We start from the raw sequence: 24,515 nt of genomic DNA, 5'->3' as shown, positions 1-24,515 counted from the left end.
AAGTACAGAAAAGATTTGGTGAATGAATGAATGCTTTCCTGTAGAAAGTTTAATGGCAGTAATAAACAATATTAGTCACTCAATACTAATTCTGGATAAATATTGAATTAAATATTCCTGAATGAAAGTTAAGATTTTTTTTCTATTAGCCTTCACTGTGGTGATGTCTTTTAAATGAAGTTGTTGCATAAAGGGTGGATCCAGAGTTGGAAGACATTGGATTATAATGTCCAAGCTTCTGAGTGGTTTTCTGGGACAAGTTACTAAACCACTCTGTGCTTTAGTTTCCTCTGTAAACAACCTCATGAATCTGTGCTGTGGATTAAGTGAATTGATGTACGTCAACCCTTAGAACGGGGCGGAGACTTGTAGCAGGAGCTCAATTAAATCCAATTTATAAAAAAATAATTATATGATATTTTTATTTTGCAATTATGTGATATACTTATTTTGTAAAAAGAAATGTAAATTTAAATGGTTTAGCCAATTTTAAGGAAGAAAGTCACAGATAAATGAAAACCTGGGCATTTTCCATACTCTTGTTGTTATTACAATAACACACGTAGAATTTCATTATAGTAATAAACTCCAAATGTTGAGTTTATTATGGAACGTCTTATGTTCTAGAGTCAATTTTAAAACAGAGATTTTAAAACAATTTTAAACAGAGTTTGGGAGTTTCACACAAGCCTTTTATTTCTTATTTCTTATAGATCCCCATATTAAGGTTTCTGGAAAGAAAGAAGATGTTAAAGAAGCCAAGGAAATGATCATGTCTGTCTTAGACACAAAAGTAAGTGAATGTTAAGGACACTCAGATGTCAGAACCTTGTCTCTGCAAGGGCTACTTCATGCCGTTATGAAAGAACCATTTGGAGAAGAAAAACCAGGAGAAAGTAATGGTGGGTTTTAAAATAAGCACATGTGATTCTACAGTGGATGTAAAGTTCTGTTTAATATTTGAATAGGTTCTTTCATGCTGGGTAATTGAACTATACATACACACACACACAACTATATATACCTATATCTACATACATATATATGTATTGTGTATGTATGTGTATATATGTGTACATGTACATATATACCATCTTCAGAAATAGAAATTGGCCCTGATTAATATAGAGTAAGTAATAAGGATTGCAGGAATTAGATTATTTGCTTTTATGATGTCAGTAAAATACCAGAATGATCTTCTGTATAGCTCTGTGTTGGGTGTGTGTAATGGCATGAAATTTGATGCTTGCTTTTGTGTGATCACATGGCATCTCTCTCTCTCTCTCTGTAAGTATATGTATAGAGAGATAACAGGGAAATTTCAATATGTAAAAATTTATACTCATTTGTGAGAATTTATTTTCTTTAACAAACACATCTTCTTCACTTATTGTATACCAGGCACTTCTCTAAGTACTCTACATTTTACACATATTAATTTGTTTGATCCTTGTAACTGACTCAGCACAAAGGTATTAAGTAATTTGTTCAGGACCCTAGAGCCGGTTAAGTGGAGAGGTGGGATTCAAATCCAGGCTGTCTCATTCTTAACCACTTTGTCTTGCCACCTGGCATTTCATTAGAATGATCTCTGATCGCTGTCTTGTTTTCATTCTTTCTTTCTGTTCTTTGTTGGTTTTCTTCAAAACGTTTTTTAAAAAATTACTCCCCTGATAATTATTAAATAGTTTAGAATTTTCTCCAGGAAAGGGGGAGTTTTTTGTGTTTTAAAGGTTAAACCGAAAGAACTAAACTTAAAAATCAAAATATATTTAATGGGCATAAATTTAAAACTTAAGAATTCACAAGGTTTAAAATTATTTTTAACATATTTTGATATTTTGATTTTACTTTTTAAAGACTGAATAATTTCAGTAACAGTCTTCTAAATGAGAAAGGATTTTATGTCCATCTTTATGATTGTACAGCACTAAATTCCTCAAATTAAATATAGTCCAATATGACCACAGCATTTTTATTTATTATGTCTTAGAATTTTACATTTTGCTTTAATATAACTAATGTACTTTGAATTTCTTTATTTAAGCCATTTTATGGCCAGTTATCTGTACTTTGTGATCTCTTTCTCCCTTCTTTCTACCAGCAAGAGTAATAGATGTACTTTGTAAAGTTCAATATATAGTAATATAGGAGTTGTGAAAGCAGTGATTGAAAAAATTCCTTATTCACAGTTTTGAGCTTTATTATTTCTAGTTTTGTATCATCTTAGTTATGCAGTCCCACCAGCATGCATATCTTCAATCTTGTAATTGTGTTTTCATCTGTTTTTAGTTATTTGAATTAAATGTTTCATGAATAATGTCTTTAAAGAGAAACTGAGTAATTTATTTGTTAACTGTAGCTGACTTTGTTTAAAGACTTCTTTCCAAAAAAATTATCTTGGTAAAGAATAAATTTTTCTATTTGTTCTGACAAATCTGTCTTAAAATGAGAATTTCTTTTTTTATAATCAGAGAAATTAATAGCAGGAGAACACTTATAGATTAAGATGATCTTATTAAGAAATAAGATTTCCCACTGACTTGCTTTTTGTTAATACCATTCCCTTGAGGGAAAGGCATTTAGGATGTCATTCTTTCCTTTTGCATACATCAAGTAATAATACATTATTTTCACATAGAGCAATCGAGTCACATTGAAGATGGATGTTTCACATACAGAACATTCACATGTAATCGGCAAAGGTGGCAACAATATTAAAAAAGTGATGGAAGAAACTGGATGCCATATCCACTTTCCGGATTCCAACAGGAATAACCAAGCAGAAAAAAGCAACCAGGTGGTTTGTCTTTTCACATGAACTTTTATGGGATGAATTACAGCCTTAATTTTCAGTTTGCCTATCTTTTTTTTCTGAGAGGTGAGACAAAAAAAAATCACATAGATGACATACAGTGTAGATTGTACAACTTTCTGCAAGGAAATTGAAGGTGCTTTGCTTTTTTGAGGAGATGAGTTGTAGATGGGCCCTAAACTCTTGATCTTGAAATCATTGATAAAAAATAGCGGAAGATGTAATGGCCACAAAACAAAACCTTAAAGAAAGGCCGAGAGAGCATATCGTTTAGGACCTGGAAGCTTGCCTAGTCCAGGAACCTATCCATTGCCTGGTTCTGTCTACAGAGACCTAGAAGTAGATACCTCTGTGGCACACCAGATCACTTCTGAGGAGCAGTGCATTAGTGCCTGACTTCTTACATTGCCTTAATTATGTCTCTCTCTAGTTTATACACATTTGTGCTTGTTCTTCTGTTTGGCAGCAAATGGAACTCACCTGTCCTCATGCAAGCGGTTTCAGTACTTGAAGAACAGATAGTATTATTTGTGATATTTGGAAGTATTCTCTCTTCTAAACTAGTTACAATACTAGAAACTGTCAACCACAAAGATAACTAAGTAGTCTTTTCTCTACAGGGACTAGTAGTGACAGTGGGATGTGCGCATAAGGGACTACACAGAAAGCTATAGTAAAAAGCAAAGACAATATTCAGAATATTTAAAAACTGGTATGGCATGACCATTGGCCCTAAGAACAGTGTGCTGGAGCCCCTGTACCCCCCACCACAATGCCAAGACTAACAACTTGAGTCAGTGGGTCATGGGAAGGCCCAGGAGATTTCAGAAGAAAGCTCCAGGTAGATGTTGGAGCAATGATTGCGTACCATCTGGTATGGAAAATGTTCACTATTTTCAGAACCTAGTGTAGCTCTGTCATTGAATATTGATAAGTATCTGGTATGCAAAGCGCTTAAACAAAACGGAGAAAATGCAGTGAACAAGAGTAATTATAAAGAGGGCAGGATGATCTCCTGGGGGCTGTGGGGCTTTCAGTAAGTCCAGTGGGTGAAACAGATCAGTTGACACAAATTACCTGAGGATCTCGTTAAAATGCAAATTCTGATTAAGCAGGTCTGGATGGGGGCCTGAGATCCTTTATTTTTAACAGGCTTCTGGATAATACCTCTGTATTTGTCCCTGGATGACACTTTTAGTAGAAAGCATATAGATGAACTGGAAAAGCAGATGTGAGTTTGATTAAAATAAATCTAACTCTGTATTTTCCTCCTCTTATAGGTATCTATAGCGGGACAACCAGCAGGAGTAGAATCTGCCCGAGTTAGAATTCGGGTAACTATTTATTACTTTAACGTTGTAAATTGATGTCAGCAACATTTGCATTATAAGGCATTAAAAATATAATAATTTATCGTCTTATAACCAAATCATGTTCAATCAGTAGGAAATAGTGGCAAAAGTTATTTTAGTATCTGTCTTAGCATTCATTATCTAAATGTTTATTGTATATGTTCAAAAAGTGAGTTTCTATGTTATTTATAAACTTTTTTCACTGAAAATATTTCTCAGAGATGTTCTGGATTTTATCTGACTCAGTTTTTCTAGTTTTTATTCAATGATCATAAAGAGGCCTAAGAAAAAATGTCACAGGCAATGTGAGTTAGAAACTCTCAGGTTTCACAAAAGGCTTCCATCATTTAAAAACACTTGTAGGCCAGTTGTGGTGGCTCACACCTGTAATCCCAGCACTCTGGGAGGCCAAGGCAGGAGGATCACTTGAGGCCAGGAGTTTGTGACCAGCCTGGACAATATAGCAAGACCTCGTCTGTCTCTACAAAACATTTTTAAAAATTAGCCAGGTATGGTGGCACATGCCTGTAGTCCCACTAATTCAGGAAGCCAAGGTGAGAGGATCCTTGAGCCCAGGAGGTGGAGGCTGTAGTGAGCTGGGATGATACCACTGCACTCCAGCCTGGGTGACAGAGCAAGACTCTGACTCAAAAAACAGAAAGGAAAAAAAAAAAAACTTTATATAATGTAGCTAAACTTCATATCTATAAGGGCAGTTTACGTTTTAAAATCTATCTTCAGAAAAGAACCAATGAATGATACACATGTCTGAATGTCTAATGCTTTAACTCTCTGCTTTGGATTCTCATCATTTCATTTTAGGAGCTGCTTCCTTTGGTGCTGATGTTTGAGCTACCAATTGCTGGAATTCTTCAACCGGTTCCTGATCCTAATTCCCCCTCTATTCAGCATATATCACAAACGTACAATATTTCAGTATCATTTAAACAGCGTTCCCGAATGTATGGTGCTACTGTCATAGTACGAGGGTCTCAGAATAACACTAGTGCTGTGAAGGTAAATTATTCAGATAATTCTGCACATCCTATATGTACAAGTTACATGAGTTTCATTTTTAAAGAATATTAGACTAATTTGATTTCCAGAATTTTCCTTCATTCTACATTTTGGTTTGCAGAATATGCTGTATTTTTCCATAGCTGTTAGAAATGCAATAGAATCTTTCCCTGTATATGAACAGTTAATGTATAGGATTATTTCTTTCCCACCCTTTTCTCTTAGGAAGGAACTGCCATGCTGTTAGAACATCTTGCTGGAAGCTTAGCATCAGCTATTCCTGTGAGCACACAACTAGACATTGCAGCTCAACATCATCTCTTTATGATGGGTCGAAATGGGAGCAACATCAAACATATCATGCAGAGAACAGGTGCTCAGATCCACTTTCCTGATCCCAGTAATCCACAAAAGAAATCCACCGTCTACCTCCAGGGCACCATTGAGTCTGTCTGTCTTGCAAGGCAATATCTCATGGTAAGGTTACTGAAATAAGTGTTACAATTTTTTTAAACCTCTTTGGATACAGTGCATATTTTTGCACCCACTGTACTAATGTGATATTTAGGAAAGCACTTTGGAAGCCTCGTCACTTGCTAAAAGGAAATAAACTAGAAGAGTAAGGTTCATAGTGCCTCAACAGGTTTAATTTCATTGCATATGTAATTTTATTTCAGTGTTTTCTTTTTAACTTAGACTAAACACAGAAGAGAATTATAGTGAAATAATTGACTGCATTTTGTGGCAAGGATGGAAGGTGACTGTTTTCATCTGACCTGTAATATTAGCGTGCAGCTTGTATTTGGCAAAAAAAAAAAAGTCCTCTGTTTAAACAGAAAAGTAAAAATACTATTTAAATTTCACCATCAAAGACAAATTTTGTCAGCCCAAAACATTTGTACATTTCATAAATCTTTGATACAATTAAAAAGTACTATTTAAGTCACAAATTTGAGCGTCACTTATTGAAGGAAGAAAAGCAAAGTTACATGTTATAATTCAATACTACTTTACTACTTCTAATTTATAATTGCAATATTTCTATCCTTCTCATATTTGTTTAAAACCCCTCGGCCAGGTGTGGTGCCTCATGCCTGTAATCCCAGCACTTTGGGAGGCCAAGGTGGGTAGATCACTTGAGGTCAAAATCGAGGCCAGCCTGGCCAACATAGTGAAACCCCGTTTCTACTAAAAATATAAAAATTAGCCAATGTGGTGGCAGGTGCCTGTAATCCCAGTTACTCAGGAGGCTGAGGAAGGAGAATCGCTTGAACCCAGAAAGTAGAGGTTGCAGTAAGCCCAGATGACACCACTGTACTGCATTTCAAAAATGAAATAAATGAAATGAAATGAAATATCCTAGTGTATGGGTTGATAATATAGTAACAAAATGGATGGACATGATGCTGGGCTCACAAATATTTGTATTAAAAACACCATTGTATTCTCTTGTTCAGTGCTTGACCTTTAGTGGCATTTGAATCAGTAAGCCTCAGGTGTGACATTTACTGTTATTAACTTGCAGAGTTTATTTTTGAGAAACTTTCAGAAAATCTAAGTTTTTATTGTTGATTCCATTCCTCTGACAGATGAGAACTTGTTGGAATCAGTAAGATTGTAATCCATGATTTTAAGAAATTTGTTGTGAATGATTTTTTTAGCCAAGCTTATTTTATCAGGTTATTTTTAATATACTGTACTATAAGTCAGATTTATATTTATATCCAAGAATTGTTGTAATTAATCTTCATTTTTTTCTGCTTTACAAGTTCTTTAGATGTTATTTTTTAGTTCAGTGAAATTTTTCAAATATTCTCTGCAGTTATTAATGCACATTTATACTTTGACCATACCTGCCAAAAGTAATGACTCATATTATTGCACAACATTGAAATAACTGAAGGAGAAATTAAAAGGCTTTAACCCATATTTTAAATACTGTCACCATTTTGTGTAGCACTATTCTTATAAAAATCACTTTCTGGCTGGGCGCGGTGGCTTACACCTGTAATCCCAACACTTTGGGAGGCCGACGCAGGCTTATCACAAGGTCAGGAGTTCAAGACCAGCCTGGCCAATATGGTGACACCCCGTCTCTACTAAAAATACACAGAAAAGTTAACCGGGCATGCGTGGTGGTGAAGGTCTGTAATCCCAGCTACTTGAGAGGCTGAGACAGGAGAATTGCTCAAACTCTGGAGGTGGAGGTTGCGGTGAGCCGAGATCGTGCCACTGCACTCCAGCCTGGGCGACAGAGCAAGACTCCGTTTAAAAAAAAAAAAAAATCAATTTCTTCCACAGGAGAAATGGAGCATAGTATTTTATTTCTTTTTCTTTTTTTAGTTTAGGCAAGGTCTCACTCTGTTGCTCAGGCTGGAGTGTAGTAGTGTGTTCTCAGCTCACTGCAATCTCTGCCTCCTGGGTTGAAGTGATTCTCATGCCTCAGCCTCCCAAGTAGCCGAGATTACAGTCGCATGCCACCATGCCCGGCTAATTTTTTTAATTTTAGTAGAGATGGGGTTTCACTATGTTGACCAGGCTGATCTTGCACCCTTGACCTCAAGTGATCCACCCACCTAAGCCTCCCAAAGTGCTGGGATTACAGGCATGAGCCATGGTTCCAGGTTTAGTAATTCATTTTAATCCTAGTATGCTTAATGGTAACCTCTCCTGATATCCGTTTACAAATTCCAGCACCCAGTGGGCTAACACTGGAAATTCTGTGCATCAGAGAAAGTATATTACATTGTTCCTAGACTCAGTAGATCAGAGGCTATGAGTACAGCATTAGAGAAAAAAAAAAATCTAAAAAATGAGGTAGTTAAAAGAAGGGACAATAGTAACAATTTACTCTAGGAAGGAGGAAAGGTTTAAGCTGCATTAGGTTAAGTAGGATTTATATTGGTGAAGAAGCCTTTGATGAGTTAAGACAGGGGCCCTCAATCCCCGGGACAGGGACTGGACCAGTACTGGTCAGTGGTCTGTTAGGAACTAGGCCACACAGCAGGAGGTAAGCAAAGGAAGCTTCATCTGTATTAACAGAGGATTCCCATCACTCACATGACCGCCTGAGCTCCACCTCCTGTGAGATTAGCAGTGGCGTAAGATTCTCATAGGGGCATGAACCCTATTGTGAACCGTGCATGCAAGAGATTTAGGTTGCATGCTCCTTAGGAGAATCTAATGCCTGATGATCTGTCACTGTCTCCCATCACCTCCAGATGGGACCGTCTAGTTGCAGGAAAACAAGCTCAGGGCTCCCACTGATTTTACATTATGGTGAGTTGTATAATTATTTAATTATATATTACAATGTAATAATAATAGAAATAAAGTGCCAAATAAATGTGATGTGCTTGAATCATCTGAAACCATCCCCCTTCCCTCCCCCTCCCCTGGTCCATGAAAAAATTGTCTTCTGTGAAACCGGTCTGTGGTACCAAAAAGGTTGGGGACCCCTGAGTTAAGATACCAAAGTACAAGATCCTCTTAAAGGATCGTTGAGAGGCTGGCCTAACCTGGAGGAAGGGGAAGACATAGACATAAATCTGTGGTTGAACAAGCAAGTCTGGGCTGAAATGTGGAACTCTTTAAATGCTCGATCATGTTTAGTTTTCATTCAAAATACAATCAAAAGCTGCCACTGGAAGTCATTGAGCAAAGGCAAAGATTAGTAACCTTGATATACTCGAGAATCTAGTTTCTAGCATAACTAACAAAACTGAAGTTAGAGAATAAAGGAATTTTCCAAGGTGCACAGTGGATAAAAAACGTCCAGAGCCAAAAACAGAAACTTAAGACATATAATTTTGTCATCCAAAAATAGTTTTCTCCCCCTCAACGTTAATGCCACACCTGTCCTCTAAGCTGTGTGAACTTATATAATTCAGCTTTAATACTTCAGTTTAGTCTTTAAATCTGTAAAATAGTGCATTATTTGCAGGCATGTTAAATTATCAGGTGTTTAAATGATTAAATTTTTACCTCCTACACATTCTATTGTGACATTTTCTAGGGTTGTCTTCCTCTTGTGTTGATGTTTGATATGAAGGAAGAAATTGAAGTAGATCCACAATTCATTGCGCAGTTGATGGAACAGCTTGATGTCTTCATCAGTATTAAACCAAAGCCCAAACAGCCAAGCAAGGTTGGTTCAGAGTCTGAACCCAGAGAATTATGTATCATATCATATGCTGTATAGTTTTATTTTGCATAGAAGTATGTATTTGCATATACATGAAACTATTACTCTATACTGGTTGAATATCCCCAATCCGTAATGCTCCAAAAGCTGAGTCTTTTTGAGCACTGATATGACAGTCAAAGGAAATGCTCATTGGAGCATTTTAGATTTTGGATTTTCATATTAGGGATGCCCAAGCAGTGCAGATATTCCCAAATCCCCCAAAACTCCAAATCTAAAACACTTCTGGTCCCAAGCATTTCAGATAAGGGATACTCAACTTGTATAATATATATGTCATTATATATTTAGTTATCTAATATAAATTTGTAACAGTATTCATTATAGATCATCATTTTCTTTATATATGTGTTGGTTTTTGCAGTCCGTTTAGAGTAACCATTATTTTTCCATAGTTAAATGAGAAGGAAAGAACATTTGTTCTTAATTTAGAATCTGGTAACTTGAAGCTTTACTAAGTTACCCAAGAGTTGATAAGGCTACTTACATGTTGTGTGTGAGTGTGTGTGTGTGTGTGTGTACATGCCCAATGTAATTCAGAAATTGTTTAGACTACTTACTATATGCCATCTCCTGTGCAACCTGGAGAGTTAAAGAGGTGCCTGTGCTTTTTTGTAAATACTTTAAGGACTGAACTGTCTCAAGTTCAGCATTCTTGGAACCTCTCCTCAGAGTGTTGTAAAATTTCAGTAACTACATGTAGAGTAAAAATTTAATGGAATAAATCTTTTTTTTTTTTTTTTTTTTGGAGACAGGGTCTCACTTTATCACCCAGGCTGGAGTACAGTGGTGTGATCGTGGCTTACTGCAGCCTCGACTTCCTGGGCTCAGGTGGTTCTCCCACCTCAGCCTCCCGAGTAGCTGGAACCACAGGCATGTGCCACCACACCCGGCTAATGTTTTGTACTTTTTGTAGAAATGGGGTTTGGCCATGTTGCCCAGGCTGGTCTTGAACCTCCTGAGCTCAAGCAATCCACCCACCACAGCCTCCCAAAGTGCTGGGATTACAGGTGTGAGTCACTGTCTCTGGCTCAGAATAAATCTTTTATTAAGTGCTAGTAAGAATGAGGAAAGAGGAATGTTTCACATTAGTATTGTTGTTTAAACTAGCACAGCCACTTTGAAGAGTGATTTCTGATCATCCCATTATTTTAAGATATTGATTCCCCTACCTGCAGTAGTTCTACTTCTGATTATACACTCTGAAAACACCTTTGCACCAAGAGTCAACACGAGAATGGTGTTGAGTAAAAAAAGTATATTGCATCATAGTATGTATTCAACGACAGCATTTTTGTGTGTATATATATATGTCTATACATTTTTAAGTATAAAGCATTGTCTAGAAGGATGCACACAAAAATCATGATGAGTTGCCTTTGGGGCAATAGAAAGGAAAATGGAACAAAGTAAACAAAGGAGATGTTCTATTTATTTAACAAAAATCAGAAACGAGATAATAACACCATTTTTAAATTTTGAAACTATAAATCTTATATGTATAGAATGGTGTATATATAATATGTATTTTATATAATTTGGCATATGTAAATAATGTGGTAATCACTGTCCAACTGAAGAAAAATGATCTTGCCTTCTCCAAAAGAAAACTTTAAAGGAAAAGATAACATTGATTCTAAGTGAACTTGATACAATGAGTTTAAAGTTAGGGAACAGGACATTAATTTTATGTATTGTGAAGCTTCATGTGTGACTAATTTGAGTTGACCAGAGTCACTGTAGATACCAGGACTAAAAGATAAAGACAGGAGAGACATTAGAGGGCTTGTGCATATTAAGATGGACGGTCAGAAGAATTCCAGGAGTTCAGTAAGAAATGAGCAGAAGTCAGGGAAAAATAGATTGTAAATGAGAACTCCAAAGCCTTGCAGCATCCCAGGGCCATTTAATTATGCCCAGCTGGCCCCCATTCTAACTACTGCTTTAACTGCTTTCTCAGCCACAATTTTTTTTTTTTGGTCCATTGAGGGCTTTCCCCTTTCAGTTCACATTTCAAATTTTCTTGATGAGTCCATTGAGGAAGAAAAATGATTTATTATTTAGAATTTTTTTTACCATAAGCTTTGCCATAGATATGTCACCAATGAGGGATAGTCATACCTCAAGGTCTATTAGCTAACTAGTAAACCATAAATGTCAAACATAAGTGATGATGATGATGCAGTTTACATGTGGTCACAAGTTTGGTTTGGTATGTAATGACAAGATGCAAGGGGGAAGCTTTAGTGTAAAGATGAGGGGCTGTAAAAAGGGAACCCAGGTTCCCATCCTCTTGCTGCCTCTTCACAGCTGTGCCATGACCTGGGCTAAGTCCCTTAACTTCACTGAATATGAATAATGATGCCCACCCTATAAGGTTTTGCTGAGAATAGGAACATATATGCAGCTACTATCACAGCTCCTGGAACCCAGAACATGCCCAATAAATGGTAACCAATAATTTAGGGTTTTACCAGAAGGAGTAATCTTAAGCACTAAGTGGTTAGAATTTGCAGATGATTTAAAAGCTGCATTGATATGTCCCCTGAGTGGAATTCTTATTAGCGTATTCATTTTCCACCTCCCTCCCCTCCCCCATTCATTGTAGACTACTTGCATGTCACTTTTTTTCCCCCATTATGTGTTTTCATAGTCTGTGATTGTGAAAAGTGTTGAGCGAAATGCCTTAAATATGTATGAAGCAAGGAAATGTCTCCTCGGACTTGAAAGCAGTGGGGTTACCATAGCAACCAGTCCATCCCCAGCATCCTGCCCTGCCGGCCTGGCATGTCCCAGCCTGGATATCTTAGCTTCAGCAGGCCTTGGACTCACTGGACTAGGTATACAATTTATTATTACAGCGCGTCTCAGTCACTGGGGAAATGCTTATCTGGTTCCCTTTCTTTCTACCATTTGGGTCTACATTTAAAGGCTATTTTTTTTTTCCTTTGGGCTCTAAGATCAGATGAAAAGCCATACAACCTGAGTCAATCCATTTTGGGGTTTCTTAGTCTCTGTGGATTTGTTACCCAGGTTCTTCCCATGTTTGCATAAATAATCAAGGTCTGACTATTTTATTTTCAGTGGCTGTGTTTGTTCTAAATTAAGAATGCCATTGAGACTGAAGTAAGCATGCTGACTGTAATTTATGTTTGTTCTCTCCTGCATTTGCAATATTGCCATCAGTCCCTAGAGATAAAGATTATCCAGTTTGCTTTTTAAAAAGTAATTGCAAATCTGTATGAGGGGTAGGGAGGGGGGTGAAAATAAGCAGAACCTGCATCTCCAGTGGTTAGGCCTGCCTTACCCAGACACAAAGGAAATCTAGTCAGAGGCCAAACCTGTATTTCTATCTAACGTGAGGAATAGAAAATAGAAGAATGAACAAACATCACCATCTCAGAGCTTTAGTCAAGAAAGTAGAATGAGCTGTTTAATAGTCATGGTGATATTTATGTCCTCAGCTATGGATTGCTATTTTATAGGCTGAAGTTAGTTGCTGTATTACAGTTTTGCTAGATTTATTTCTTTCCTGCACATTTCTCAGTTGCATTTATTTTCCTTAATCAGTACTCCTAGCAAATCATCCTGGATCATTCAGTGTTGATTTGAGATAAAAAAGAATACTCTCAGCAGTCTTTAAAATTTTTTTTCCAATAGCTATTCTTGCAGTCTTTAAAATTTTTTTTACAATAGCTATTCTTGCTTTTAACTTTTAAGAAATTTAATACTCTTATATGATTGATTTTCCAAGTAGCCCTGCCTAGACATCATTAAAGAAAGATTTTTTTGTATCTTGGCCTCTAATCTACCAAAGTTGTTCCTTCCACTGGGACCTGAACACAGTCATAATAACATAGCAATGACTGTGAGTCAGGAAGTGCCAATTAGGTAACTTAGCAGGAACCGAGTTCGTCCTGCACTAGAGAGAAAACAAGTGAGCAAAGATTCAGTAACCAAATTTTTAAAATGTTTTCATTGCTATACCTATCCTGTTATATACTTTATGCTTTATATGTATTCCTGGAAACTTGTATACAAATCCACATTTCATTCTAGAACATATTTTAAATGCCCAAAGGAAAATTTCATTATTTAAATCAAGCATTGACTCCTTAGAACAACAACAACAAAAAACAGTATTTTTTTCTGAGGAAATTTTCATCATTGAGACGGAGCCCAGAGAAGTCATGTATATGTTTTGAGATACATTTAGGAACTGTTCTGGTAGACTACCCTATCTGCAGCGGGGACAAATAGATCTATCCTACCACAGGAAAGCATTCCCTAGTCGCTGCTACATGTGAGTAGTTTGAAAAGGGTTTGTTTGTAAGCAGATGACAAATGAGTTATGCAGAAGAATAAAAATGAGTCTCCACTTGAGCAGAATTTTGTTCATCCTGGGTAGCTGACATGAATGCAAAGCACCTGGTGATGTTCAATGACCCTAACTGCCATCTTGGTCTGGGCACACCTATCTTCCATTTTCTGATAGCAACTCTTTGTGGATAAGCTGATTCCTCTGTTGGAGCTGTATGATGCAAAATTCATGTGAATATTTGAAAGAAAATCTGTCATCCATATTTTATATTTAGAAAATATCAGATTATATCATTGTGCATTCCCAATGGCAATATTGGTGCCATCTCTATTTTAAAATCTTAAATTTATGTGAATTGACTTTATATATTCATTTATTACAGGTCTTTTGGGACCCACCACCTTATCTCTGAACACTTCAACAACCCCAAATTCACTCTTGAATGCTCTTAATAGTTCAGTCAGTCCTTTGCAAAGTCCAAGTTCTGGTACACCCAGCCCCACATTATGGGCACCCCCACTTGCTAATACTTCAAGTGCCACAGGTCAGTATCATTTAAGTATATTCCAAGATGTGTATTCTTAGGTGTTACCAGTTTTTTAAATAAAATTTACGAATGGCTCAGTTTTCTTAGGGCAAAATTAGGTTTCAAAGCATACTCCATTGAAACAGAAATTCCCTGATATGTAAATTGGTTAAAATGAAGCACAGCAAAGCAGTTTGAGTTTTTCATACAAGTGAAATACCATCTTCAAATGTGATAAGCAGACCTGGTAGTTAGGTTCTAGTTGGAGTAACTTGCTGGTAGTCATTTACATCTGTACAATGAGAGGGTTGGATTAAATATTCTCTATGGTGTTGTCCAATTTTAACACTCTTTTGTGTTTTTATAGTAAATAGTACCTCTGTTTACAGAGGTGTCAAAATTGAATTCTTTTCTGAACTTGCAGCAACAAAAATGATATTTTTATTCTTAATAAAAATAATAGTTGAATCTGAGTTTCTTGCTAATATCTGTCATCATAAAATGTTGTTGCAGGTTTCTCTGCTATACCACACCTTATGATTCCATCTACTGCCCAAGCCACATTAACTAATATTTTGTTGTCTGGAGTGCCCACCTATGGGCACACGGCTCCATCTCCCCCTCCTGGCTTGACTCCTGTTGATGTCCATATCAACAGTATGCAGACCGAAGGCAAAAAAATCTCTACTGCTTTAAATGGACATGCACAGGTAATGGCTTTCTGCTAGAATGTGTGTGTGGTCTCTACTGTTTGTAAGAGACAAACCCCTGCTAAAGTTAAAACATGCTGGAATGTGTGTGTGTGATCTCTGCTGTTTGTAAGAGATAAACCCCTGGTAAAGTTAAAACATGTTTAAACTTTCACCTAAAATGAATTATATTTATTTTTTTCAACTTTATTTTAGGTTTAGGGGGCACATATGCAGGTTTGTTACATGGGGAAATTGCGTATTTAACCGATATTGAGTTAATTTTTATATATGGTGAAAGGTAGGGGTCTGTTTTCATTCTTCTGTATATGGCTAGCCAGTTTTCCCAGCACCAGTTATTGAACATGGATTCCTTTCCCTATTGCTTGTTATTGTCGACTCTATTGAAGATCAGATGGTTGTAGGTGTGCAGCTTTATTTCTGGATTCTCTATGCTGTTCCCTTGGTCTATATGTCTATTTTTTTATGCCAGTACCATGCTGTTTGGTTTCTGTAGCCTCGTAGTATAGTTTGAAGTCAGGTAGAATGATGCCTCTAGCATTATTTTTTGCGTAAGATTGCTTTGGCTATTTGGGCTCTTGTTTGGTTCCATATGAGTTTTACAATAGTTTCTTCTATTTCTGGGAAAAATTATGTTTGTAGTGTGATAGGAATAGCATTGAATCTGTATATTACTTTGGGCAATATGGCCAGTTTATATATTGATTCTCCTGATCCCTGAGAATGGGATGTTTTTCCATTTGTTTGTGTCACCTACAATTTCTTTCAGCAGTGTTTTGTAGTTCTCCTTGTAGATATATTTCATCTCCTTAGTAAGAAGTATTCCAGGGTGGTTTTCTTTTTTGTGGCTGTTATAAATGGGATTGTGTTCTCGATTTGACTCTCTGTAAAATTGTGACCATATTTATACGTTATTTTCTATTATTATTTTAGTCTCCAAATATAAAATACGGTGCAATATCCACTTCATCACTTGGAGAAAAAGTGCTGAGTGCAAATCACGGGGATCCATCCATCCAGACAAGTGGGTCTGAGCAGACATCTCCCAAATCAAGCCCCACTGAAGGTCGGCAACTGTACCCTTCTGAAATTCATTTTGGTTGTTATTTGGAAAAAGGAGGTTGTAGAGAGTCTATGCAGTGATTTTTGAGTTGGTTTTGCTAAACAGCTATGATTCATCCTACCTCAATTATGTGGAAAGACAACATCCTGAATAACATTTCAAAGAGCATGGTGAAAGATTAACTGAAAAGCACTTTCCACAGAAAGAATCACTTCCCCATTACGTTGTAAGTTCCTGAATTAGAGTGAAGGTAATTGTGTAGCAGAAAAGCATCAACTTACTAAATGTTATATATATAGTTCCCCCAAGTAGAGTATCTTTTTATAACCTTTTTACCCACCCCCTGCCCCACCAAATCTTTAAAATATATGCGGGTCTTCTCTTCAAATTGAGTTTTTGTGACAACCTGAACTCGTTAAGGTGTTTCTTTGCAGATGGAAGAGGTCTCTGTCAGGTTAATCATGTCTCCATAGAGTAGGGTTCTGATTTGTTTCCATTGCAGATAATTGTCAACTGGAAGGTGATGTTGTTTAGGTGTTTCACTTTTTTTTTCTTCTCCTCTGCAGGTTGTAATGATGCTTTTGTTGAAGTAGGCATGCCTCGAAGTCCTTCCCATTCTGGGAATGCTGGTGACTTGAAACAGATGATGTGTCCTTCCAAGGTTTCCTGTGCCAAAAGGCAGACAGTGGAACTATTGCAAGGCACGAAAAACTCACACTTACAGTATGTATTTTAATCTTAAAAGAGCCCTTGATATTTTGAAATGATATATATTTGTTCTCAACTCTATAGTTAGTACTCTTTGATTCAAGTCATGTTTGATCTCATCCATGGGTGTTTTCATTTTATCTTTTTTTAAAAAAATATTGAGGAATAATATCTGCTAATTTTCACCCTTCTCTGTCTTCTCTATAGTCCCTTCCCCATTTAATGAATTGATTTATATCTGTGTCCTCTAAACCATCTGTATTACTCTGAAACTGTAGCATTCTTTCTGCTTTTACTGAAGTAATCAGCAGGGCCATTTTTATTCTCTGATTTTTGCTGTTAGAAATTTTCCCACTGTGAATTCTCCTTCATTTGGCTTTGAATTTCTTTCTTAATGTGGCTCTCTTTTTTCCCAAGGTAGTTAATTGCAAACTTTTAATAAATGTTTGACATTATCATGACTTTGTTTATTCCAAATCACTTTGGTTATAAATACATAAGTTATATTAAATATTAAATATAACTCTTCCTTACCATAGCACAGTTAAAGTGTGTCATCCTTACTCTTTTTTTTTTCCTCCATGTATTTTGGGCAGTCTCTACAGTGTAAGGTTTTGTTCCCATCTATTCTGTCCACCTGATTTCCTCTGCTGTCTTATTAGTTCCTGGTATACCCTTCTAGAGTGTCTTTATGCAAAGATTAGCATACATGGTTTTATTTCCTCCCATTCTTACTAAAATCCATTTTCCTTTATAAACTCTTTGGTCAATCATTATTACCCACCGTTGTCCAGTTCTCCTTTATCTGTGTTTTTCTTTACGTGGCGCTAATACCCAAAATTAATGTTCTTATTATAGGCTAGAGAAACAGTTTTACTTCCTTGAAACTATTGAAGCATTTAAAATAGATACCTATTCTTGTCATCACTGAGTATGTCCCGAACCTTCTTATCATCATCTTCTGGCTTAAGCTGCAGCCTCCAGAAAGATCTCCCTGCCTCCAGTCTTTTATTAGCTTGATCTATCCTTTATTTTGCTTCAGCAATTTACTTTCGAAAGCAGGTCTAATCTTGTCACACTCTGGCTTCAAATCACCAATGGTCTGTGTTGCCTGCTTCCTTTCCTTTACTTATGCTCTTCCCTCTGAGTTGCTGTTCTCCTGACCTTTGGCACCAGACAACTTGCAGATGCTCTTAAGTTCCCAGGTCAAATGTCCTTTGTGTAGCCTCTGTCAACTTTTGTCAAGCAAAGTTCATTGTCCCTCTTTTTGTATTCCCAAAGTACTTTTCTAAATTCCTCTAGATTCCCTTGGCACAGCAACTGAGTAGTTGAACAAATAAAATCATGAATGAATAAACAAACCAGTTCTTGATTGATATTGCAATCCCTATTTTGAGCCTAAGGTGCAGTTAGATTTGAACTTGTGGTGCATGCATTCTGTACATATCATGTGTTGTAATTCACATATTTGCTGCTCATTGTAAGAAGCACTTTTACGCTCTGCCTGTCCCCCTCAACAGACTTTGAAGAATATTTCTTATTTATCTGCTACATTTATTTGTTACCATCATATACATATTTCATACACATGAATTGGATCATCTACATGCCTTCAAATTGACTGGATCTCTGTTTAGACTTTGCATGGATGAATCATTGATATCTCCTTGATGTATAAAAATTAGAAATCTCATCTGTACATCTATTCCACCTATATCATATGCAGTATACCATATATACTCTATATACTGTGTTTGAATGTGCATCATGAAATAGTTTCAAGCTTTAGCCCTACAGTCAGAGTGCCCGATTTCAAATTCCATCTCTACCATTCACATTAGAGGTATGACCTTGGACAGTGTACTTCCCTCATCCACAAAGTGGGGATAACAATAGTACCTGTGTCATAGCATTGTTGTGAGGATTAAATGAGAGACTATGTGTAAATAGCTGATGATGATAAACATGCATAGTAAATGTGGCATGTAGGAAACATTCAGTACATTTGTATATATAGTGGAGCGTTAAATTCCACACTCTTATTTCACAGCAGCACTGACAGGTTGCTCTCAGACCCTGAACTGAGTGCTACCGAAAGCCCTTTGGCTGACAAGAAGGCTCCAGGGAGTGAGCGCGCTGCAGAGAGGGCAGCAGCTGCCCAGCAAAACTCCGAAAGGGCCCACCTTGCTCCACGGTCATCATATGTCAACATGCAGGTAATGGTAATAAAATAGGAAAGCCATTCAGATGTCACATGTTTGGGTTGTGGTATGGAGAATTCAGTGAGTGTTCAGCAGTAGTGCAGAAATCAAGTTTTCCTTCTGTGCTACATTCAAAATGAAATTTAAATATATATGTAGCAGTTAGTTTGCTATAAACGTTAAAAATGAAAAGCAGTATTTAGCTTAAGTGAGAATTCTTTAAAATATATTAAAAATGGTGCAGAATGGTCTGTGTCACTGTCTTATGCAAATAACATTATTCATGTGTTACTTAAAAAATTTTTAGATGAGTTTGCGGGACTGCACTTCTAAGTATTATTGCTTCATGACATAGTCTTGGATAAATAGATATACTATTTTCTATGTAATGAAGATGATGAATGTGTTTGGTGCCATTTAAAGATAGTTATGAGAATAACAAATGTGGAGTGTTCTTTGAAAGTAGATGATGAATATTATTGATGATTATGTTGGTTCACAGATTTTTTATGATTATAAAAACAACTTCCTTTAAATTAAACAACTTCCTCAATAGGAACTTTCTGTGTATCCATTTTCAAACTATTAGTCTAATTACTCAGAATAGACTATTGACCATGAAAATGCAGAAATTATAGATGACAATGTGAAAGATAAGGATTTGTGCTTTGTGCTTTTAGAGATGCCTATAAACATTTGATGTCAGACCAGAATTGCTGAGTAGACTTACCTATTTTATCTTTCACCACCAAAAAAGAGGAAGAACGTTCCACAAAATCCTAGAAACAGAAAAGCTGTCATAGATGTGTCAAAGAAATTAATTCATGGAGCTAAACTATATTACTTTAATTCCAGTGCAATCTGCAGTTTAGTCCTCCTTCTCTGTTTTTTTTAATCCTTTGTATTGGAACATTTTCCTAAGTTTTTCGATGAATTTTTTTTAAAAATAAAAGCCATGGCCTTTATAATGTGTTAGTGTTTAAAAAAGACATTTAAGGCCGGGCATGGTGGCTCACGCCTATGTTGTCAGCACTTTCGGAGGCCGAGGCAGGTGGATTGCTTGAGTCCTGGAGTTTGAGACCAGCCTGGACAACGTGGCAAAACCCCATCTCTACAGAATAATTCTAAAAAATTAGCAGGGCATGGTGGCATGCACCTGTAGTCCCAGCTACTTGGAGGCTGAGGTGGGAGGATCACCTGAGCCTGGGAGGCAGAGGTTGCTGTGAGCCAAGATTGCACCACTGCACTCTAGCCTGGGAGACACAGCAAGACCCTGTCTCAAAAATTAAAAGTAAATAAAATAAAAAAGTCATTTATTACATTTTCTCTGGTGGATGTATTTTCAGTTAATATGAATTACAATTTATTTAACAAATATCAAATCCCCTTTATAATCTTTTAATGGTTTTTTGTCTTGTGGTTCTTGTCACCTTTTCCATCAGATTTATACCTGCAGTGAACCAGTTTCTTGTTTCTTTCTTTTAGGATGGATGAGCATGTTCTTAATGCCTAATGAGTTTCAGCCTAACTAGATGTATTTATGTTGTTAGTGAACAGTTGACTCTTAAAATCACTAAGAAATCAATGATAATATTCACTGAGCATTGACAGGGAGAAAGATTGAAAACTGGGCCTGATTTCCTTGGCTGAAAATGATCTGTATCTCCTGATTGCTCTTGGAGTGCTATATCCCCAGCTCTCTTTTTATGCTTATCTCAGTTTCTGATTTATTTTATAGTTATTTCTCTTTCCCAACCCTCCTAAGACTGCAAGTCAGCCAGGCACGGTGGCTCACACCTGTAATCCCAGAACTTTGGGAAGCCAGGGTGGGAAGATCACCTGAGGTCAGGAGTTCAAGACCAGCCTGGCCAACATGACGAAACCCTGTCACTACTAAAAATACAAAAATTAGCCCAGCGTGGTGGTGGGTGCCTGTAGTCTCAGCTACTTGGGAGGCTGAGATAGAAGAATCACTTGAACCCAAGAGGTGGAGGTTGCAGTGACCTGAGATTGCACCACTGCACTCCAGCCTGGGCAACAGAGCGAGACCCTGTCTAAAAAAAAAAAAAAAAACTGCAAGTCATCGAGACTGTAGCTTATTTTTGATTCGTTGTTGTATTCTTCCACAAAACTGAGCATAGTCTCTTTAACCAGTAGGCCCTCAATGAATATTTGCTGAACAAGTAAATTTAGGTTCTCCGTATACCTTGCCCTTAGGCATTAATAATTAAAAATTGATTTTAACTCCCAATGCCATTTTAGTCCTAGGATTTAAAAACTTCATCAAAAATATTATCTAAAAATCTGGCTTTCCTGATACATGGCTATGTTTTTAGTTATCACATGTCCTTGTTTGTCTGGGACAGCCCCTATTTACTTTTATTATCCTGGCCTAATTGTTATTCACAGCACATTTCACCTTCAGAAATGTCCTGTTTCAGACCGTAGATTATATAGGTACCTTATATATGATGGTATAGTCCTTCTGGTTAAAGAGCTCTTGCCAGTTGGCCCTTGGTCCTTGTGGTAGGCCTTTGAGACATGCTTAGATCAAGTCTTAGCTAGTTCCTAAATTGGGGAGTTGATAACACTCAGAAAAGATTTGAAATGTAGCTGTATCTGCACTACTTTCTTCAGAATGATCTATCTTTGTCCTCACCTAGACTTGACTACATCGTAGTTACTCATTCAGTTTTAATGGAATGAATCAATGGTGCTATCCTAGCCCTGTGCAATAAACAGTAACTAGGTTTAATTTTATGGCATTGCTTAATGTCATTATAAATTAAAGTTAGACATCTGCCATTTATCTCACATCTCACTTCAAAAGCAAAGACTATGCCAGTTAGGTTAAATAATTTCTTAAGGTATCTTGACATCATACCACTTGAGGCCACGCTTACCTAAATGAAGAGGGGATTTTTGAGACCCTAAGGGGGCCAATAGATACATGACAGCATTTTGGAAATGTATTCTTTCAAAACTCACATTATTATTATTAGGCTGTTCACTATACTCTAGCAGACATTGGCTCTGGTGTGCTAGGTATTTATGGTAAATAAGATTTTTTTTCTTTTTTTAAGGAAAAATTCTAACTCTTAAAGTCAACCTTAAAGTCAGAAGTGGTAATTTATTATTACTAATTAATTAGTGTTGGAAGCATGTTTAAACTTACAGACATACCTTGGATTTCTGTGGCATTATTGTGCAAAGCTTGGTGTATGTCTCAGGCAGATTCATGGAACACAGTCAAAACCTTTATTCTCTAACCATGGAGTATTGGCATGACATTTGGAGAGACTGTCAATAAAGGTATTTTCTGTTTCATTTTCAGGCATTTGACTATGAACAGAAGAAGCTATTAGCCACCAAAGGTATGTGATACACTAATAACTTAGACTTGACTATATTTTAGTACACTCATAAATGTTTTCTGAGTACTCACGGTGAATTGAGAACTTGAAAACTCAGAAAAAGAAACCTAGAATATTTGAGTTCAAGTTGCATAAATTCTGTTGAATATATTTTGTTGAATGGTTTAGCATTAGCCCAAATAAGAAATCATTTAGCATTTTTTCATTTATCGTTACTTTGGATAAAATGTTTCATTAAGATATTTTTAGGCATTTTGTGTTAAGAAATAACATTCAGTGATAATTTCTTCACATATATCAAAGAAACAACACGTATCATGAGTATTTTATTTAAGAAATGCATTAAACATACCAAGCATTGGTTTTATTTTGTTTCCAAAGCTATGTTAAAGAAACCAGTGGTGACGGAGGTCAGAACGCCCACAAATACCTGGAGTGGCCTGGGTTTTTCTAAATCCATGCCAGCTGAAACTATCAAGGAGTTGAGAAGGGCCAATCATGTGTCCTATAAGCCCACAATGACAACCACTTATGAGGTTTGTAGAGTCATGTCCTATTCATTCTTCCTGTCTGTTCTCTCAGAAAAAGAGGACAGTCCTTCCCCCACCCTCATTCTTTATGTACCTAAGGGAAAATGATTAGTGGTGACTTGTTTTTATTTCTATTCTTGTAAACACACTGTTATAAAACTGATGCACTCTCTTGTGTATTATGATCTTTTATTTGTATTCTCTCAAAGTTGTTGGTCAGCTCTTAAAGAGATGTAAATTTGGATGTGAGTTTTTGTTGAGGGTAGGATGTGTCATAAATGATAAGCGTAGGGCTGAGATTAAGCAAAAGGCAGATGTAATATTCCATAAAAATGTATAAAGAGTCCTTTTATCCAAGGGTTTCACTAGCAAGGTTACCATGGGGGAAAAGGCAAATATTCAACAAAAATAGGTTTTCAGATATGAGTTAAAAGTTCAGTGTGCTCAGATGTGCCAAGAACACAGCAAGAAGTATCTGAAACAAGTGCTCCAAAATTTTTATGTTTCCCAGATGTTGGCTGCCCTGCTCGGGGTGAGACTGGGAAGCTGGCATTCCTACCATATGGAAGGGATGGAGAGTTCCATGCTCCACAGCCATGCTACACGCGATTCACCAAGCAGGCCTTTTCCATTTCAAAGTATCAGATTTTGGCTCTAAGGCTTTGGGAGTGGGGGTGGGGCTAGAAAGAGCGTGCACACATACACAATGCTGGGAGACTGTACAAACCCAAACATGGATGAAAATGATTAATCCACGAGTCACAGTGTTCAACCAGAGAGAGCACTGTAGGCCAAAAAACAAATACTGGTTAAGGGTTTCATAATTGTTAGTCTAATAACTAGCATTTGTGGATTGACCTTTTCTCCACCCATTTTCTTTGTAATAAATTAGGCTATTGATGAAACACAAAAGCAAACATGCTGCTTTTTTTTGTCTCTTTTGAGTAAGTGAAAAAGAAAATACTATTGAAATACTAAAAGAAAGAGTCTCCTGTGAATTTCATTGTCGGAGTTATAGTAGCAACCTGGCAGGCTGTATTTTAAAGATTGAAGTTACCTTCAGCAGCAGAATGTAGGAACCATTATGAAAAATGTTGAGGCTCTAGGAGGTACACTCTTCTTTCTTCCATTATAACACAGAGAGAAAATAAACATCTCCTTTTGTTAGCAGAGACCATAAAACTGCTGTGCTCATTCTTAGAGTTTCACCTGATGTACGGTATGGCTATTCCTTTCAGCCCATCCTTGCTTTTGAGGGAGTGAAGTGTGCCAGATTGTTGACTGTGTTCCTATAGTTTCAAAGATGAAGTATTTACTTTAGAAATGCTCATTCAGTTCTGCTTTCTAAGACCAACAGTAGGACAAGTGGAAAATGATGTTCATTTTGGTAATGGAGTGGTCAAGTGCAGGGTTCTGATAACCACCTCTGACCAGATGTATAGCTTTGGTGAGTGACTTCACTCATCTGAGCTGTGTCTCATTCAGGTTGTGCTGAGAAGGGCATTGGAGAGGGCATCCAGTGCTTAGCATGATGTGTTGTCAGTTCTTAGTGATATTTAAAAAAACTTTTTTTTTTTGACACGGAGTCTCACTCAGCCACCCTAAGCTGCAGTGCAGTGGCACGATCTTGGCTCACGGCAAACACCATCTCCTGGGTTCAGGCAATTCTCCCATCTCAGCCTCCCGAGTAGCTG

The 24,515-nt window shown here is 36.9% G+C and overlaps 1 protein-coding gene across 7 annotated transcripts in view; it reads left to right on the top strand.

The window, feature by feature from the left end:
* BICC1 (BicC family RNA binding protein 1) overlaps nucleotides 1-24,515 on the top strand; it is a 319,977-nt gene that overhangs the window by 272,875 nt on the left and 22,587 nt on the right. For 3 of the 7 annotated variants that reach the window (XM_054503413.2, XM_054503418.2, XM_054503415.2), the window contains 14 exons: nucleotides 714-793; nucleotides 2,642-2,800; nucleotides 4,096-4,149; nucleotides 4,990-5,184; nucleotides 5,410-5,661; nucleotides 9,200-9,331; nucleotides 12,042-12,228; nucleotides 14,092-14,253; nucleotides 14,749-14,945; nucleotides 15,879-16,011; nucleotides 16,575-16,731; nucleotides 18,767-18,932; nucleotides 22,252-22,291; nucleotides 22,673-22,827. In XM_054503413.2, coding sequence (XP_054359388.1) covers nucleotides 714-793; nucleotides 2,642-2,800; nucleotides 4,096-4,149; nucleotides 4,990-5,184; nucleotides 5,410-5,661; nucleotides 9,200-9,331; nucleotides 12,042-12,228; nucleotides 14,092-14,253; nucleotides 14,749-14,945; nucleotides 15,879-16,011; nucleotides 16,575-16,731; nucleotides 18,767-18,932; nucleotides 22,252-22,291; nucleotides 22,673-22,827 — 2,069 coding nt within the window. Of the gene's footprint in view, nucleotides 1-713; nucleotides 903-2,641; nucleotides 2,801-4,095; nucleotides 4,150-4,989; nucleotides 5,185-5,409; nucleotides 5,662-9,199; nucleotides 9,332-12,041; nucleotides 12,229-14,091; nucleotides 14,254-14,748; nucleotides 14,946-15,878; nucleotides 16,012-16,574; nucleotides 16,732-18,766; nucleotides 18,933-22,251; nucleotides 22,292-22,672; nucleotides 22,828-24,515 lie in introns of those variants that run through there. The other 4 variants (XM_054503414.2, XM_054503417.2, XM_054503421.2 and 1 more) reach the window with 3 other exon arrangements.

This window comes from Pongo pygmaeus, chromosome 8 (assembly GCF_028885625.2).
Source record: "Pongo pygmaeus isolate AG05252 chromosome 8, NHGRI_mPonPyg2-v2.0_pri, whole genome shotgun sequence".
Lineage (NCBI taxonomy): Eukaryota > Metazoa > Chordata > Mammalia > Primates > Hominidae > Pongo > Pongo pygmaeus.
This window is presented reverse-complemented; position numbering and strand designations above follow the sequence as displayed.